This window comes from Tetrao urogallus (genome assembly GCF_951394365.1).
Source record: "Tetrao urogallus genome assembly, chromosome: 2".
Classification (NCBI taxonomy): domain Eukaryota; kingdom Metazoa; phylum Chordata; class Aves; order Galliformes; family Phasianidae; genus Tetrao; species Tetrao urogallus.
Window position 1 is genome coordinate 31656208 of NC_136814.1, and position 16796 is coordinate 31673003.

Consider the following 16796-nt stretch of genomic DNA (forward strand, 5'->3'; position numbering starts at 1 on the left):
AGTTTGCCTGCTGCACAATGGCTTCCAACTCTTCTTGTTTGTTGCCCATGCTGCGTGCATTAGTGTAGACGCACCTCAGCTGAGCCCCTCGCCTCTCACCTAATCCCACTACCACTTCCCCAGGCTGCTCTCTAGCAGGCCTGGCTTTATCCCCCTCCCCCTTCCTATCTAGTTTAAAGCCCTCTCTACAAGTCCCGCCAGCTCCTGGGCAAGTATCCGTCTCCCTTTTGGAGACAAGCAATTCCCATCAGTAGACCTCAGGCCAGATGCCGAGTAGACCACCCCATGATCAAAGAATCCAAAATTTTTACGCTTGCACCAGCCTCTCAGCCATGCATTTATAAGATGGCTTTTCCTGGTCATCTCAGCGTTCATCCCTGTCACCAAGGGAATGCTGGCAAACACTGCTTGTATGCCCGCTCCATCAACTAACTTCCCCAGTCTCCTAAAATCATTTTTTATAATCCTCAGGCTTCTAACAGGGATCTCATCACTGCCGGCCTGAACTATCAATAGAGGATAATAATCAGAGGGGCGGATAAGGCTGGGGAGTTTTCTAGAAATATCCCTGACCCGGGCTGCAGGAAGGCAGCACACCTCCCTACGGGTAGGGTCAGGACGACATATTGGACCCTCTGTTCCTCTCAGAAGAGAGTCACCTACAACTACCACTCTCCTTTCTTTCTTGGAGGAGGCAGTCTTTAAACGCGGAGCTGACCACCTCACCTTAGGCAAGCTTGGCGGCAGTGCTCCCACATTATCATCAGTCACCTCTCCCTCTGGCTTCAGGGTTTCATACCTATTACAGAGAGGGATCAGGGGAACCGAGGTAGGTCGAGAACTTGGGGGTTGCCTGCGACACCGGGATGAGACCAGCTGCCATTCCTCATCTTCACTCAAGCTGTCCCTCCCTGTTTGACTACAATGAGAGAGAGGGTCCATTGTTCTCTCCGTCTGGGTAGTGCAATCTCTGCGCCTTTCTCGCAGAGAGTCACTCCACCAGTCAATCTCTCGCTCGCACTCTCTGATGGTCCACAGTCTACCTACCTCCTCCCTAAGCTCCACCACCAGGTTGAGCAGCTCATCCAGCTGCTCACACCGCACACAAGTGGCATCCTTCCCATCCTCCCCCGGCAGCAGCAGGCTGAGGCACTCCCGGCAGCCAGAGACCTGAACCGCCACATTATTAAGCAGACCCTCTGTCTGGGTTGCCACAGTCTTCGCATGGGAAGCACATTTCCTGGTGAGGACCATGACTGAAGGGGGGGTGTCAGTGTAAACAGGAGAGCCAGTCACCTGAGAAAAAGACAAGAGCACCCACCCTTGCTGACACAAGACACAGCCTCTGCTCCTCACTGCTGCCTTAATGAATGGGCAATGAAGTGCTAGTGGCCCTCACACACTGACTACCTCCACCCTAGGTGGCCAGAGCACCTTTCCACACCTTCTGGCTTGTGTTATGTGGGCGGGAACCGGTTCCCGCCCTCCCTGGTCTATTTTTATCCACACAACAAATGGGTCAGGGTCAAGCCCCAGAGATAAAGAGAGCACCACCCGCGCCGAGTCAAGATCCCGCCCACAAGCTGCTAGATCCCCGCTAGCAGCGCGGCACCACTGCTAGCTTCAAACTAGCCCTAAAAAGAGCTTTTTTTGGTCAGACTTTTACTTGAGATCCCTTGCCCAGCGCAGTCTTACCTGCTCTGACGCACGTCACCGCAGCAAAATAATAGTAATAATAGTAATAATAAGTAATATATATTAATAATAATAGTAATAATAAGTAATTAATAAGTAATAAGGTATTAATGAAATTTAACTGAGCAGTGTAAAAGTTCAGGCACTTAGGTACTTTAAAATGTATTTGCTACAAGATGTGAGGTCAGCATCAGGGGCAGCAGAGGAAAACACCTCTGTTGGTCAATTGATGGAAGAAGTGTGCACTACACCAGTGTGATGCACAGGCAGCACCAGCAGGGGTTAGCAGAGCTAGAGGCGTTAATGAATGGTGATAGTGAGACCTGGTTTGAGTCCTAGTGCGTGATCAAAGAGTGAATCCAGATTAGAACAGCAAAAAGCTTCTAGAGTGATGGACTAGGATGACTGAGGAAACACACTGCAATAGGAGATAAAGAGAACCATCTTGATGAACAGGAATACAAGTTTGAGATAACCTGTATAGGAATATAGAGTGGCTGTCAGCAATAACTGCAGGCAACAAAAGTAATTTATTTGAAAGGAGGGACAAAAAGGATAAAGTTGATGTGGTCACTTTAGCTAATGATTTAAGAAAAGGTTCCTGTGCAACAGAGGAACCAAGTCAGGAGCAAACTGTCAATTGAAAGAGTGATAGCAACAACAAAAAGCCTTAGCCAATTATATGAGGAAGCATGATAGCTTTGTAAATGGATTATATGTTGTCACAGCAGGGGAATCGCCTTACTGACCCACCATGTTCTTTCTAGTCTTAAATTCAGCTGATTAATTCATTAACTAATGGTGCAGCCATTTGTGAGGAGTTGCATGCATGTGAACAGATTGGGGATAAATTAGGACAACTGTGCTTTACCTTACAAACACTGTTCCAATTGAGCTTATAATTAAGATAGAAGTCTTTTTTTTTTTTTTTTTTTAAAGGACCTCTAGTTTATTCCAACTACTTCCCTCCACCCCTGCTTCCTACCAATAAAAAAACAAGGTCTCATAAAAACATATCAAAATACTTAACATTTTACATTGTAACATCCACAGATCTTTTTCAAGCATTAGCTGAAGGTAATAAGCTTCTTGCAACGTGTGATAAGCTTAGAAAAGCAAAAAAAAAAAAAAATCTACTTATGTCGGTCATTCAAGAAGAAACATTTTTGAAAGTGCAGTTTAGAACAACTGATGTCATAAATTATTATTTTTGTATTTTCCCCGTGAAGATGTATAATTGGAAATTGATTACCTATCAAACCTGCATTCTTTAATGTTTTCTAATATTTGCTTATATCCTGCATCGAGTCTGTCCCAAGTAGACAACACTTAAAATGCAAAGTTGTGCTGGGATCAAAGTGAGTTCATACTGGGTTCCGTTTTCAAATCCTTACTATACCCATACAGCGTTGTCATGCGGGACAACGAAAATGGTGCTGAAACTACTAACAAGGGGCAATGACCTGTATTCCTTAGACCTGCTAGAGATCCTGTTTGAGGGACTAATTATTATGGGCATCAAACACTTAAAGTAAAAACAGTAGAAATATTTTAAAAATTCAAAAACCTGTAGAGCTCTATTTTCTACCTCTGCAAGAAGCACTTGTAGGTTGCCAACTGACTGGCACCAGTCAAAATTCTGGAAATCAAAGGACATTAACTCAGTGTCTTCTCGTGCCTTGGTAGCAAAGAAGTATTACATACATCTGAGAGAGTACTTTCCCTTTTTGAAAATCTTCCTACTTGTTAAATTTAGCAAACAGTAGTTAAAAGTCTATAAGCTTGGTTTTTTTCTTCTCAGAATTTTTGCATTGGTTATTAATGTGTTAGCAAAATAAGGCTGTACATCTTTGATCTTATAATAATTGAAGAAAAAAGCTGCACTTTATAACATTCTGTTCTGTTACAGATGAAGAACAAATGACTCACTTCAAGCTTTATACCAAACTCTACCAAGAGTTTAATTTCACTAGCAAAGCCAAGACAGAGTACATACCTAAAGCCAGTAGGTAGAAGCCTATAATGGTCTCTCCTTGTTCTGTGATGGCAGCTTCCCTGCTCAGAAAACTGATGTTGTTGTTCCTCCAGGGTGCCTGTGGAGACAACTGGAGAGACATTTTCAGCAAAGCTTATGACCCAGAGCTTGCCTTTTCCCTGGTATGTCCCAAACGCCAGGAAAAATAGAATAAATCCAGCCTTTTCTTCTGTTTCTGCTCAGACTATTTAGGGAAGTTCTTCAACGAGACTAATAACCTAAAGAAGGAAATTGCAAGGGACAGGAGCTTCCAACCTGTTCTTATTCACTAATCCTATCTCTTAGTACAGGCTGTGAGCCTGTGACCAGTGAGGGCAGCAGATTTCCTCACATCCTTATTACTGCTGCTTACAGAAATCTTGAATGAAGAGTGTGTATCTGACAGAAGATGACCACACAACCTACAGGTTTACATACACACCAACAAGAGTGGTGCATATTGATACATCAGTTAAATGCCATTACTTTTGCCTTTTTGTCTTTACTGAATTCCCTCAGAATTTAGTTCTAAGAATTTAGTAAGATGTAAGAATGAAAGAAATGATATTTGGAGGAAAAATATCCCATAGAGGTTTTAAAAAAAAAAAAAAGTGACCTCTACTGGAAAATGGCTTAAGAACCACATATCTTCTTTTTACACTATTAAGAAGCTGCCAATATTGAGCATTCCAAGTACAGTTGGATTTTTCCCCCACTATTGAAAAATGAGATGTTGTCTTCTTGACATGTTGCATGTGCTTTAAGTAAGTCAGCTCAGAGTACGTTTAGTCTTTAATCACAGAATGATTTGGGTTGGAAGAGAACTCAAAGCCCACCCAGTCCCAGTCCTCTGCTGTGGGCAGGGCTGTCACCCAGCAGCTCAGGCTGCCCAGGGCTGCATTCAAATCAGCCTTGAATGCCTCCAGGGATGGGGCATCCACAGCTTCTCTGGTCAGTCTGTTCTACTTTGCACTTTTCTTTATAATTCCTGTAAAATAAAATAATCATCCATATCCAACAAGACAGCACATAGCCTGGAAAACAATAATCTTGTCATGATGATTCATGCCTATGGACTTTGTTGATTACAGTAAGAAAACACATTTCGTATCAGGAGGAGATGATCTTCCAAAATCAGATTGTGTTCGTTCACTGCTTCCAAGAAAGTAGACATACTGAAATGATTTATGCAGAGTTTTGTCTAACAGTCACCCTAGCCTCCTATAAACACTGGACATTGGATGAGGCCAGTAATGCTTAAAACACAACAACAGATAAATGGGAATAACTGTGCTAGTCGCATGCTGCTTGCATTGCCTAATTTTAAGAAAGCAGGCCTGTGTGCTCCTATGCTGCAATGTTGTAACTTTATCATTTAATTCTACGCTCTATGCAGAGGAGCCACTTGCAGTTCCTATCTGTACAAAAGGTATGGTTTTATCATAATTGCAAAAGCAAGTAAAACAAATCAGGAAATAGTAACTAGTCATAAGAATAAAATAAAGCAAACAAACAAACAAAACAAAAGCAAACAAACACAAACAATCCAAATCTGATGTCAGAGCTAAGCCAGGTAAAAGGCTGTTCGAGATAGGCCAAGGTGCAACAGCAGTGATGACAAGTGTATTTATGGAGCAACTGGCTACAGGCAACAGTACGATTAGTACTGCATTGGCTTCAGTGAAGTTTTATTCACTCACATCATCGAGCATCCATTACCAGAACAAAGCAAACATTCACCTATGCCTCTTGCATAGTGTAAAACTACACATAGGTTTATTTTGACCATGGTGAGGAAGGTGCGAGTCTCTGTTTTGAAATGGTTTTTCTTCTCTCATTCAGCTCCAACATTCAAACTATGGAAGAAACGCACCATTCTATTTTAGTGTGTTCAGGTGAGATTATGTTCAGGAAGAAAAAAGAAAGCAAACCCCAAGACACCATACCTTCATTTGTTGTCTGCCATCATGTCAGAGAAGAGGATTCTTTTTTCACTCCTTATACTGACTTTGTGCTTGCTTGGAATAAGACCCCCAGAAGTTACAACCTAGTAAGCATCACACCCCACAGCTTCCCATTCAAACCTCAGAAATGTTGGGCTCCTAAAACTTTCATTCAAATTGATGAGCTTTCCACATACTTAGCCACAATTAGAATTTAATCCCAGATTAAAAGAATACCACGCAGGAGGAGGAAATCACTGAAAATTTAAATAACTTTAATCTAATTTAGGTTTCCTTCAGCTGATATCACATAATCGCTTACAGATGCCAGTTGCTACTATAAACTATGTATTATATACTATATATACTATGTACTGAGTACAGTGAAGTCTTTAATAGTATACTTCAGTAGATGTGGAAGCAGATAATAGAAGCCTGTTATAACAATAATGAGCCTGGGAGACTAGCAGAGAAGCCCGACACAAGGTGACTTCTTATGCTCTTACCTTTTCCGAATTTCTCATAATAGAGTTTATTTATTTCTCTGTATTCAGAAATCTGAAATAACACATCCTCTCAGGATGCTGAAACGTAAAAGTGCTTTTTCTTCTGGCACCTAGTTCATGCGCCTGCACCCACCATCAACCAACTGGTCTAATAGAGATTTCCAGGGTAGCAAGAATCGCTCCCTCCAATGGGACTAAAACTTGGAAAACATCTAGCAGATCTCATCTGAAAACAGCTATAAGTGGTCAGAGAACCACCTGTAAGCCATATAACAAGATTCAAGTCTGAAGTATAAAGTTGTTAATGGAGAATCACTTTTCCCTTATTTCTCTACGTTGTTCCTTCCCATCATATATTAACCATTTGCTTTTCTGTCAAGTTTTCATGCCAGGTTTCACCTCTTACAGAAAGTTTAGCAACTGCTAATATTTTTAATGTCTAAACTCAGAAGAAAAACTGTAAACTCCTTCCAATCACATGAATTACTTTACTATGGGACAGCACTTTTTCAGATTCATAGGCTACTCCTTCCACTTTCCAGCTGGCACAGCTGCCCTCTTGCCAAGATCTGTGGCTTTCCTGCCACTCCTTGCACCATTATTAAAATTTGTCTTCATGGTGATTCAGGTGGATAAATGGTGATTAAATTACTTTTGAATAAACTGAGGCTAAGTGCACCTGCCTCTCTGGCCACAATAACGAGCACTGTCCGAAGCCTCAAATTAGCAGTCTGCTAATTACAAACATGATTTCAGCCACCCACACCTGTGTGTTGTTTTGCAGGAACTGATTTTTGCCTGGCAGGATAACTGCATGTTGTGTAGGGAGGCAAGACCACAAAATATTATCTCAAAGATAACAAACCAGAAAAGCTCAGTCATTCTCTGATTGCAGACAGTGGGCAGCATTCAATTAGCAGGCCTCAAGAAAGCAAGTAGAGAACACCTACAGCTTTATGCTTCAGATCATAAAGCAGCCTTTAACTTATGCAACCCACCACAGGTAGGCTATTTCCATCTTTAGCTGCTGAAGGTGTGCTACAAGGAGCAACAACCATGATCCTCCTGAGAATGCAATCAGTAAAACACCAGTGGGCAGACACACCACTGCAAGCAAAATACAAAGGACCAGCTTCCCAGCTGACAACAACACACTGCCACCAACTGTGAGGAACCCTCTTGCACAGCTAGGCATTCACAAAGTGCTGGTGGTTTCTCTGGGAAGACAAAAAGCCTGATACCTGTCCTGTCTGCCACTGCGGAAATTAAGATGTGAACAATTACCTGTTCATTCATGGACAACTTAATAATTGAAACAAAGAAGGATGACAGTTTACCCCTCATGGTAAAGGGGGATCCTAGGCAGGATGCAGCTGGAGTTATGCTAGCAGGAGGAAGAGGAACTTTGGAGAAATTACCACGGTAGCAATTCTGATCACAGTGGTCTTTTATAATTTCATTCTTCTTTCCCCAGACGTTGCATCTCATAAAGCATGAGAATGGAAGATAATTTCTGTAAGTACGACTAAGATACTTTAACATTTTGCACAGGAGGTTTAACGAAATACCACAGGAAATACATACCAAGTATGCATTTCTTTTTCTTAAAATAGATTTTTTTAAAAAATTCATATGAAGACTTTAAACTGAAAAGCTACTTTTTTAATCACAGAATCATATTTAATCACAGAATCATGGCTTAGGTTGGAGGGGACCTTAAAGATCATCCAATTGCAACCCCCTGACATTGGCAGAGCTGCTGCCCACCAGCTCAGCTGTCCAGGGCCCATCCAACCCAGCTTTGTGCACCTCTAGGGATGGGGCATCATAGCTTCTCCAGGCAGCAGTGCCAGTGCTTCACTGCCCACTGAGTGGAAAATTCCTACCTAAAATCTAACTTAAATCTCCCCTCTTTTAGTTTAAAGCCATTTCCCCTTTTCCTATCACTATCAATCCACTTAAAAAGTCAGTCTCCCTCCTGATTTTATGCTTTCTTTAAGTATCAGAAGGCCACAATGAGGTTCACCCCTGAGCCTTGTCTTCTCCAAGCTGAACAAACCCAACTCCCTCAACCTCAGTTCCTCTGAGCATCTCTGTAGCTCTTATCTGCACCTACCCCGAGTGCTCCACCTCCCTCCTGTACATGGAAACCCAGACCTGGAGATATTACTACAGATGGGGCCGCAGGAGGGCAGAGCAGAGAGGGACAATCACATTACCCCTCCTGACACAGTCCAGGATACTGCTGGCCTTCTGAGTTGCAAGTGTACACACAAGAGTGTCACTGGGAATTTATAATAACTCCTGTCATAACTCATTACACTTTAACCAATAAAAAGAAAGTTATTATTTAGCAATTCCCAAGGTCAGCATTAAAAACGAGTCAAAACAAGTCAATTTTTCCCCAGCTTTGTAAAAAAAAAAGAAAAGCTTTCTCAGCATTTAATAGTGCCAAATGAGAGTTAGTAACACATTTTCTTAACTTCTTCAACTCTTTAATTAATGGTACATGCAGGGAGGGCTATCACTGTACCTGGCTGTGTCCTTCCCCATCATGTTGGGAAGACACATGCCATCACGTCAGTGATCTTACAGGTGTCATTGCTGTACACAGCAGCTGGAGATGCAGCCTTTCTCATGGTAATGATGTAAGGCATTTCTAAAGAGAAAAACATTCCTCATTTTTTCTTTTCTTTTTTTTTTTTTTAAACTTTCAAGCATTTCACATTCCTATGTTGATCTACTTAACCAAATGATATTTTGCACAGCAACTCCAAAAGGCTGACAATGATGCCACCTGACAATTTCTCACAGCACTTTTGCCAGTATATATTATGTTATATATTTATATATATATAAAGTATGTAAGTAGTAGGTTTCAGTAGCTTCTGCTGAAGAACCATAGAATCACTTGAGCTGAAAGAAAACCAAAATGCCATCTGGTCCAACTTCCCTGTGATGAACAGGAACACCCTCAGTTTCACCAGTTGCCCAGAGCTGTGTCCAGCCTGACCTTGTATATCTCCAGGGATGGGGCTTCCTGGGAAACTGCGTGCCAGTGCCTCACTGCCCTTAATGTAAAAAACTTCCTTGTATCCAAAATAAATCTCCCCTCTTTTAGTTTGAAACTATGTCCCCTTGTCCTATTACAGCAGACCCTGCAAAGTGTCTGTCCTTTCTTCCCTGTAGCACGCCTTCAGATACTGAAAGGGGCTACAAGCAGTTCTTCCATATGATGTCCTGCCTGAGTGAAGCTAGCATTACTAGAAGGTTAGGAGACAAGCCCTACAGAAAACATTCTCTCATCTTACCCTGGGAAGTTTTAACACAGTTTGCAGTGCTGCTCAGGCACTGGAGGGAAAAAATGGAAGCAACTGGTTTCTCAGAGAAGAAGCAGGAGTTAACAGCTCCAACAGGAATTTCAGAGTGGCTTGCCTGAAAAACACAGCCTCTTTGATCTTGCAAATAAACAGAAAAGTACTTCAAAAGAAGCAGTATCGACTTTACAGGGCTGTTTGCTTGGTATGTAAGCAAATGAGCTGCTTATTTGGGCAAGCGCATGTGCTGCCAAGCGGGGTCAGAGGAGGTGAGGAGTTACTGACATCAGAGCTGCACGGCTGACACACAGCCGAGGAGTCAGGCGCTGCACCGCACTGCCGCTCCCATTCATAATCCTGGAGAGGTCAGCTGGGGCTGCGTCTGCCGAGGGGAAAACAGAGACCATCACTGTTCTTAGACACACAGAAATGAGCTTTCAAAATGCTGGCAGCCAGTCCTCAGGTCATTTCACTGGTGCAAACTGGAAAAATAAAGCCTAAGATTTGAACAGCACTTTTCACCATTAGGGTGCCAAGGTGTTCCACAAAGGGTGTTTTATTTGCCCAGGCAAACCCAACTGATCCTCGCCAAGCTCATGGCCTGGTCACATCTCACTGATGTGATCTGAGCCCCCTCTGCACCTGCAGTGAGCTTGAGAGGTCCTTTCCCACACCAGGTATGAGATCAAACGCATTTCCTTCATCATAATGTTTTCAAACATATTCTGTAATTTGAGAAAGGGAACTGTAAGGATCAGGTTTTCTCTAAAAGCCTACCAAAAATGAACCTTTAACAGCCTGGCACGAAAAATGAATTGATCATGCTATCCACACCATAGCAGTGCTATTCCTTTTCTTCTCCCAAACACTAACTAAAAGCTTTCATTCCTTAAATAAAAGACACGCACCCCTCTCCATCTTATGTCCTGCCACTATACCTCCTCAAAGCTCAGGTGAATGTGAGGGGTCAAGGTGGTACTCAATGCTACAAGAGCTATCTCATGATGACAAAATCCTATCTATCTGTAGGATAAGAATAAGGAATTCATTTCACATTCAAATTTGCCTTCCCTCCCCATAGATACAATATGAAGATTTGCCTTTCATTCTTGCCACCCCACTATGGGTGCACATGAGCATATCCTAGGTCTTGGCTGGATGAGTTATAAAAACAAAATGCACCAACCCATGAAATTCTTAAAAGAGTTGGTCAAATGCTTTTCCTCAAAGCAGAATTCTTGATTTGAGAAATAACATTCACTTTCACTTAAAGACAAAACCACACTGAAAGATATCAAGGTTATTCCAAATGACAGAGAATTTAAAAAAAAAAAAAAAAAAAAAAAAAAAAAAAAGCAATTTATCACAGATGGAAGGTTGTTCCTTTCTCTGAGAGCATCTTTCTATCCCTGCAGCAAAACAGTTATCCACGTCATTCATAACACAGCAGCAGAGATGGCTCTCTGTAGAAACACTGTATTTTTCACTCTATTTGGGATTTCTAGGAAGAAAAATCAATTCCAGCAGAAGACTGAATATGTATGAATGCAAAGACCAGAACCATAACGTCAGCCAAGAATGAAAATCTTCTGGTGTTCTGAATAGCAGAGGGGAGGCCTCTTTCAGAGCTTTCATGAGCTCATGATGCAGCTGGTTGCTCAGGAGTCTGCACAGCACGGTAGGACTGAGGAGTGGAAAATTATCATCAAACAAGTCTGGTTTAGAATTATTGTACTCAGTCTATAGATCTGTAGGCATCTGTGGACTCCTGAATTTCTGTCCCACACAAGATTATACAGACCTTATCAGTGGCTCAGTTGTTCCCTTTCCTTCCACAGCTCCAGAAAAACAATTAGTACATTGTTATATGGTCTGGTGGAGGAAGCCAGGGAAGTATTCCTTTTGGGAGTGCTGTTAACGGCTTTGAGAGCCTTTTACTTGCCTGGTGCTGGGCTCTGCAATACTGAGTCATACTGGCTGATTATATGAGCAAACTACTTGAAATTTATAACACACTTCTTTGCTCATTGTGACGCTGAGGTTTTAATTCATGTTACTCTCCTAGTGAATAACTGCATTTCAGATTAGCTTCCAGTATCAATATACACTAATCTTTAGTTCCTCAGTTTGAGCTTGTTTCCCTTCTACTTTTTTCTACTTCATTTCCACTTGCTGCCTTAGTGGTGATTTTGTATTGCTCTTGGCCCAGCTCTGTCCTTACCCTTCATGTTCCAGTCAGAACATCTTCCACGGGCTTGTTCACTGTGCTGTGCTACCAGTGCCACTGCAGCTAAGCAGAACACTAGGGAATAGAAATCTATACACTGTGGTGGACAAGGAACAGAGGTTCACTGGAGCTAGCTAACAGTACTGACACTAAGATGTCAAATGCTATCGAAACTGTTGCTGCTAAAGGTTCAAATCAGAAATCCATCTGGTTGCAAACTGCCTCTGACAGAGTTCACAGGCGATGTCCAGGGAACACAGCAACACCAAATCTCTGAACTTCCCAGTCAAAACTCCATTCCATCCTACACTAGAAATCCCAGCTGTTTTCCCTGCTTGAGAATGCAGACATGCCTGTATGATCTGTCTTTTGCAAGCTGGATACAGAAAGGGTCTAAGGTGTTGATACTAAGTAATAGAGCAAAAAACAGGCCAAGCCAAATCAGATTATATCCCTGACTATGCACTTCACTGTGCTGGGTGGAGCTGAGCTTCTTCTGAGGTTAAAAGGGAAGGAAAATACCATCACTGATGTCCTGAAACAAAGGGAAACTAAAAGCCTCATCAGTTCTGTGCTTGTAAGAACAGAATGAGAAATAGCAATAGTGCTAAGACATTTAATGTCCTGACTAAAGCATCAGGAAATTGCTGAGGTTTCTAGGATGTGAAATGCAGGTCTGTGACCCCACTCTTCAATACTAAAAACAGAAAAAATTCTCAGCCACACAGAAAACCAGTATGTGTTCCTCCACGTAGCCCAGTTATGGATGTGTCAGCTACATACCCACATATAACATGTAAGGAAGTCATATTTCAACATCAATTCAAAGCTTGTTTTGTTTGCAACCCCTTCACAAAAGCAAATGTTTAGACAGAGAATGCTGCTTTTGTTTGGACATCTTCCTTCCTGACACTACACGGCTCTCCTTGGTCCCCCAGCCTGACACTCCAGCTCCTGAAGGAGGCTCTCCTGCCTCCCACCTCTGGTCTTACCAGGGCTGGGCAGTCAGGTTCTCCACCAGGAGCTGCCTTTATGTTAGTTTCATAGATGCCCCAGACTAGTTGCTCCAGAAGGGACAGAAGATTGAATTTAATGGTGCATCATCATCATTGCTGTGGGGGACTTGACCTCGTGCACACATCCCCCTTTCACACCAGCCACCGTGCAAGACTGACTCACCTGTCTTTGTGCTTTGCTGGAAGTTTCTGGTGCTCCCTCTGTGCCTGGTAGTCCTGCCTCGCTTCAGAGGACGCTTTGTGGTTCCTGGACAAGCTGTGGCTTGTCATCTCAGCTGTACTGTATGTACTGCTGTGCACTCTATCCCACCACACGGATTCCTGACTTTCTGACCATTCATGGAAGGATTCAGAGAACACTCCTGCCAATTATTTCAAGCTAAAGAAAAAAACCCAAGAGATTTACAAAGACACACCCACCAAAAAACAGAAGAGGCTGAGAACCTGTGTTTCCCAGTGCAGTTATCTGGCAGGAGAAGAATGAAACTCTGACTCTTTCACCACTGACTCTGCAAGCCGTCCAAGTGCAGTGCCTGCAGCAGGGTTGTTCTGATGAGAACAGCTTGCACCTGTGAGGTTGCAAGGTCCGGAGAGAGACTGCCCTGCACAGGTGAGAAACACAGCCAGGGCAGAGAGCTTGTTAATTAATATCTTGCCACATCTCTGCACTTCAGTTTTTTTTTTTTTTTTTTTTTTAAAGTTCCATTTTTAAAATTGTGTTTTCCACCAGAAAAAAAAAAAAAAAAAAAAAGGCTGTATCTCCACAGAGTAGGACTTCCATGAAATAATTTCATTTTACTGAAATCTGTAACGAGTGTAAGTCTATACACCCCTTCAGATTCCACATAGTCATTGAATGCAGCATGTTTACCACTCAGTGCTGGGGCAGTCGCTTTGGTCACAGCTGGTTGGTTACATCAGTGGCAGAACGAAGGAGGAACCAGTACAAGTAACTTAAAAGAACCCCAGCTGTAAAAAAAAAAAAAATAATAATAAAAAAAAATTATTTCAAGCATTATTACAGATGAGATGACAGCAACTTAGCTCTAAGCAAATTTACATACATTTTATAATAAGCTAATGACTGGTGGTTATAGGCACCGAATTTCAGGAGAATTGAAAGTGTATCACAGCAGGGCATCACACTGCAGTGATAATTCAGACAACCCTACGGCAATGGAAACTCAAATCTAAAGGTAGTACGAAACAGGTGCTCATTAAGAAGGGATAATATGCAACTCTCCCTGTGTTTAACCCCTTCCCAAATGAACTCCCACACAGACAACTACATGATACCCAGAACTCATCCCAGACAAACTCTTGGAGCTAAGCAAATTATTATATTGTGATAAATTTTGTAAAGCATGCCTTTCATTAATAATGGATAAAAATGCACAAAGCTTCGCCTGTATTTTTCATACCATGGATCAAATGATCTAGCTTGAATACCTGTTCTCTCCCCTTGAAATGCAATCCTGAAACCGTGAGAGGATGCTTCAAACCTGGTCGATTGCTGCCATCCTGTGGCAGGTTTATGTATTTCAGTTCGGTACCAGAGGGAAAACACAGCCTTAGAGGTGGCGTTTTACAAAGGCCTGCTATCAACTCATGCTTTAAATGCTTCAGAAGGAATGCTAGTTATCTTTTAGGAACAGCTGTCAAATCTTAGAAATCCACGAGCCATTACCCATAAGGACTGTGAAGTCTCTTTCTCCCGAGATATTCAAAACCCATCTGGACACTTTCTAGTACAAGCTGCTGTAGGGAACCTGCTTTACCAGGAAATTGGACTTGATGATCTCCAGAGATTCATTCTAACCCCCAAAATTCTGTGATTACAATGATTCTAGCAGAAGTGACCCTCCAATGCAGAAAATGAAGACCAGATTACAGGGAGCTCAAGTCCCTCTTTTGAGCAGAAAGACACTGCAGCATTCAGTGATCTAAATTTCAGAAATGATGTTAGTGCTAACTCATCTCTAATCCTATCCACAGCCGACTGCCAATTTCAGAATTAATTGGTGCCCCTATTTCTGATGGAAAATCTGGTGGTGCCATCGACTAGAAAAGCCAACAAACAGCTGAATCAAAACACAATGTGATAGGAAGGGACACCATCAGAAGACTTGGACTACCTTGAGAAGTGAGCCCACTTGAAATTAATGAGGTCCAGGTGCAAGGTGCTGCACATGGGTTGGCTCAGTCCTAGGTATATGTAGGGACATAGAGAGCTCCTGGAGAGGGCTTGGGAATCTTAATGGATGAGAAGCTGGACATGAGTCAGCAGTGTGCATGTGAAGCCTAAAATGCCAACAGTGTCCTGGGCTGCATCAAAAGAGTGGTGGCCAGCAGGGAAAGGGAGGTGGTTGTTTCCCTCCACTCTGCCCTGGTGAGGTCCCAGCTGGAGTACTGCATCCAGGCCTGGGGCCCCCAGCACAAAAAGGACTTGGAGCTCTTGAAGCAGGTCCAGAGGAGGGACACAAAGACAGTCAGAGGGCTGCAGCACCTCTTCTATGAAAGATAGGCTGATGGAGCTGCGTTTGTTTTGTCTGGAGAAGAGAAGTCTCTAGGGAGACCCCGCTGCAACCTTCTGATACTTTAAAAAAAGCTTATAATCAGGAGGGAGAGTGACTTTTTATGTAGTCTGATAACAATAGGACAAGGGGGAATGGTCTTAAGCTGAAGGGGGGAAGGTTTATATTAGACGTTAGGGGTAAGTTTTCTGTTGAGAGGTTGGTGAGGTGCTGGACCCTGCACCAGTGGGGTTAAAACAAGTTGATTTTTGATCTTTTCTAACACAAGTAATTCTGTGATTCCAACTCTGGCATCAGAGGCAGGACTTGTACGAAATATCTTGAAGATAACAGGCTCTGTGGGAATCCAAGTGCCAATTGACAGCAGAGTAAATATCACCCGCTGCTAACTTCACCTGTGCTGCCCAAGACCTCAGTAGAGAAGCCATTCAGATAGATCATTAAACCTATAGGAGAGATGAACACTAGGAAGGTCAACACAAACTCCATCATCTCTGAAGTGTGAAGCCTGTGCAAAAAAGATGAGAAGCCATTCTGTACACCATGCACAGCAGGACTGTGCCCACAGATATAAGTACATCTCAGACTTATTTTTCTTTTAGCACACAATGACAGAGAAGCAGAAAAACACCTGAGACCCTCTATACCCAGCTGAGAACTAGATAACAGCCTCCACAAACAAACGAGCTTGTTCCAACACAGGCAAATGGTAATTTATGTCCTTCAGAACCCTCTACTACTCTCTGAATCATGCATAACCTCCTCTTTAAGGCAGATCTCCTACTCTCAGCAGACCTTTCCCTTCTGTGCTCAGTACTCGACAGCTTGCAGCAGCCAGGCAGGCTGCATTTCTTCCCATCAGCCTGTCACCCACTGCCTGCAGCTCTGCCAGCGCTTCTCCATGCTAGCAACCCAACCTGGCCTGCTTTGACCTTAGCAGCAGCACCCAAACATGTACTTGCTCAGTCTCTGTGACTCTTCCTGCTTATTCAGACACAATTTGCCCAGCTCCCTCATGCATCTCCCTTTGAAAAGAGGAGTCTTAGCTACTTACGCTTTACAGATATTTAAAAGGGAGAAGAGGGTTACAGCTTGAAAAGCCACCCAGGTAGGGAAAGGGGAAAGGAAGCGCCATTGGTCTGGAGTAGCAAGGGAAGATGAGTGGCCCTCCACATTCCTCTTCCTGAGATTTTAAGTAAGCATTGCCACCAAAGTAGTGTAAGGTACAGGCATATGTGAAGGTGTAAGAAGGAACACAGGCAAGGAAAGAGGCAGGAAGGTCCAACAGGGAAAGAAACAGGGAAAATGCACTACCATGGGTGCTTGGCCCTGCCCAAGAAACACAGGCTGAGAAGAGGTACAAGGCCAAAACAAAATAAAAAAAGATTATCTTTCCATTGGTGCTGCTACTTCATCTGCTGAATCAGCAAGTCATTGCTAAGGGTAACACTGAGGATCCAGTCTTACCTTTCCTTCATCCATCCACAGTTGAGCTCCTCATGGTCCTGGCTGAGCACCTTCATAGCAGCAGAGAACAAATGCCT

General features: G+C 42.9%; 2 protein-coding genes across 2 annotated transcripts in view; both read right to left on the bottom strand.

Moving 5' to 3' along the window:
- Window positions 1–3844, bottom strand: part of LOC306944010 (visual pigment-like receptor peropsin) — a gene marked incomplete at its 3' end in the record, with an annotated part of 29193 nt that extends 25349 nt beyond the window's left edge. The window contains exon 1 of the mRNA XM_079532433.1: window positions 3692–3844. Within this exon, the coding sequence (XP_079388559.1) occupies window positions 3692–3812 (121 nt within the window). The 5' untranslated portion in view covers window positions 3813–3844. The remainder of the gene's footprint in view (window positions 1–3691) is intronic.
- Window positions 3845–9735: 5891 nt separating this feature from the next.
- FEZ2 (fasciculation and elongation protein zeta 2) overlaps window positions 9736–16796 on the bottom strand; it is a gene marked incomplete at its 3' end in the record, with an annotated part of 36569 nt that continues 29508 nt past the window's right edge. Inside the window, exon 9 of the mRNA XM_079550304.1 lies at window positions 9736–9857. Within this exon, the coding sequence (XP_079406430.1) occupies window positions 9736–9857 (122 nt within the window). The remainder of the gene's footprint in view (window positions 9858–16796) is intronic.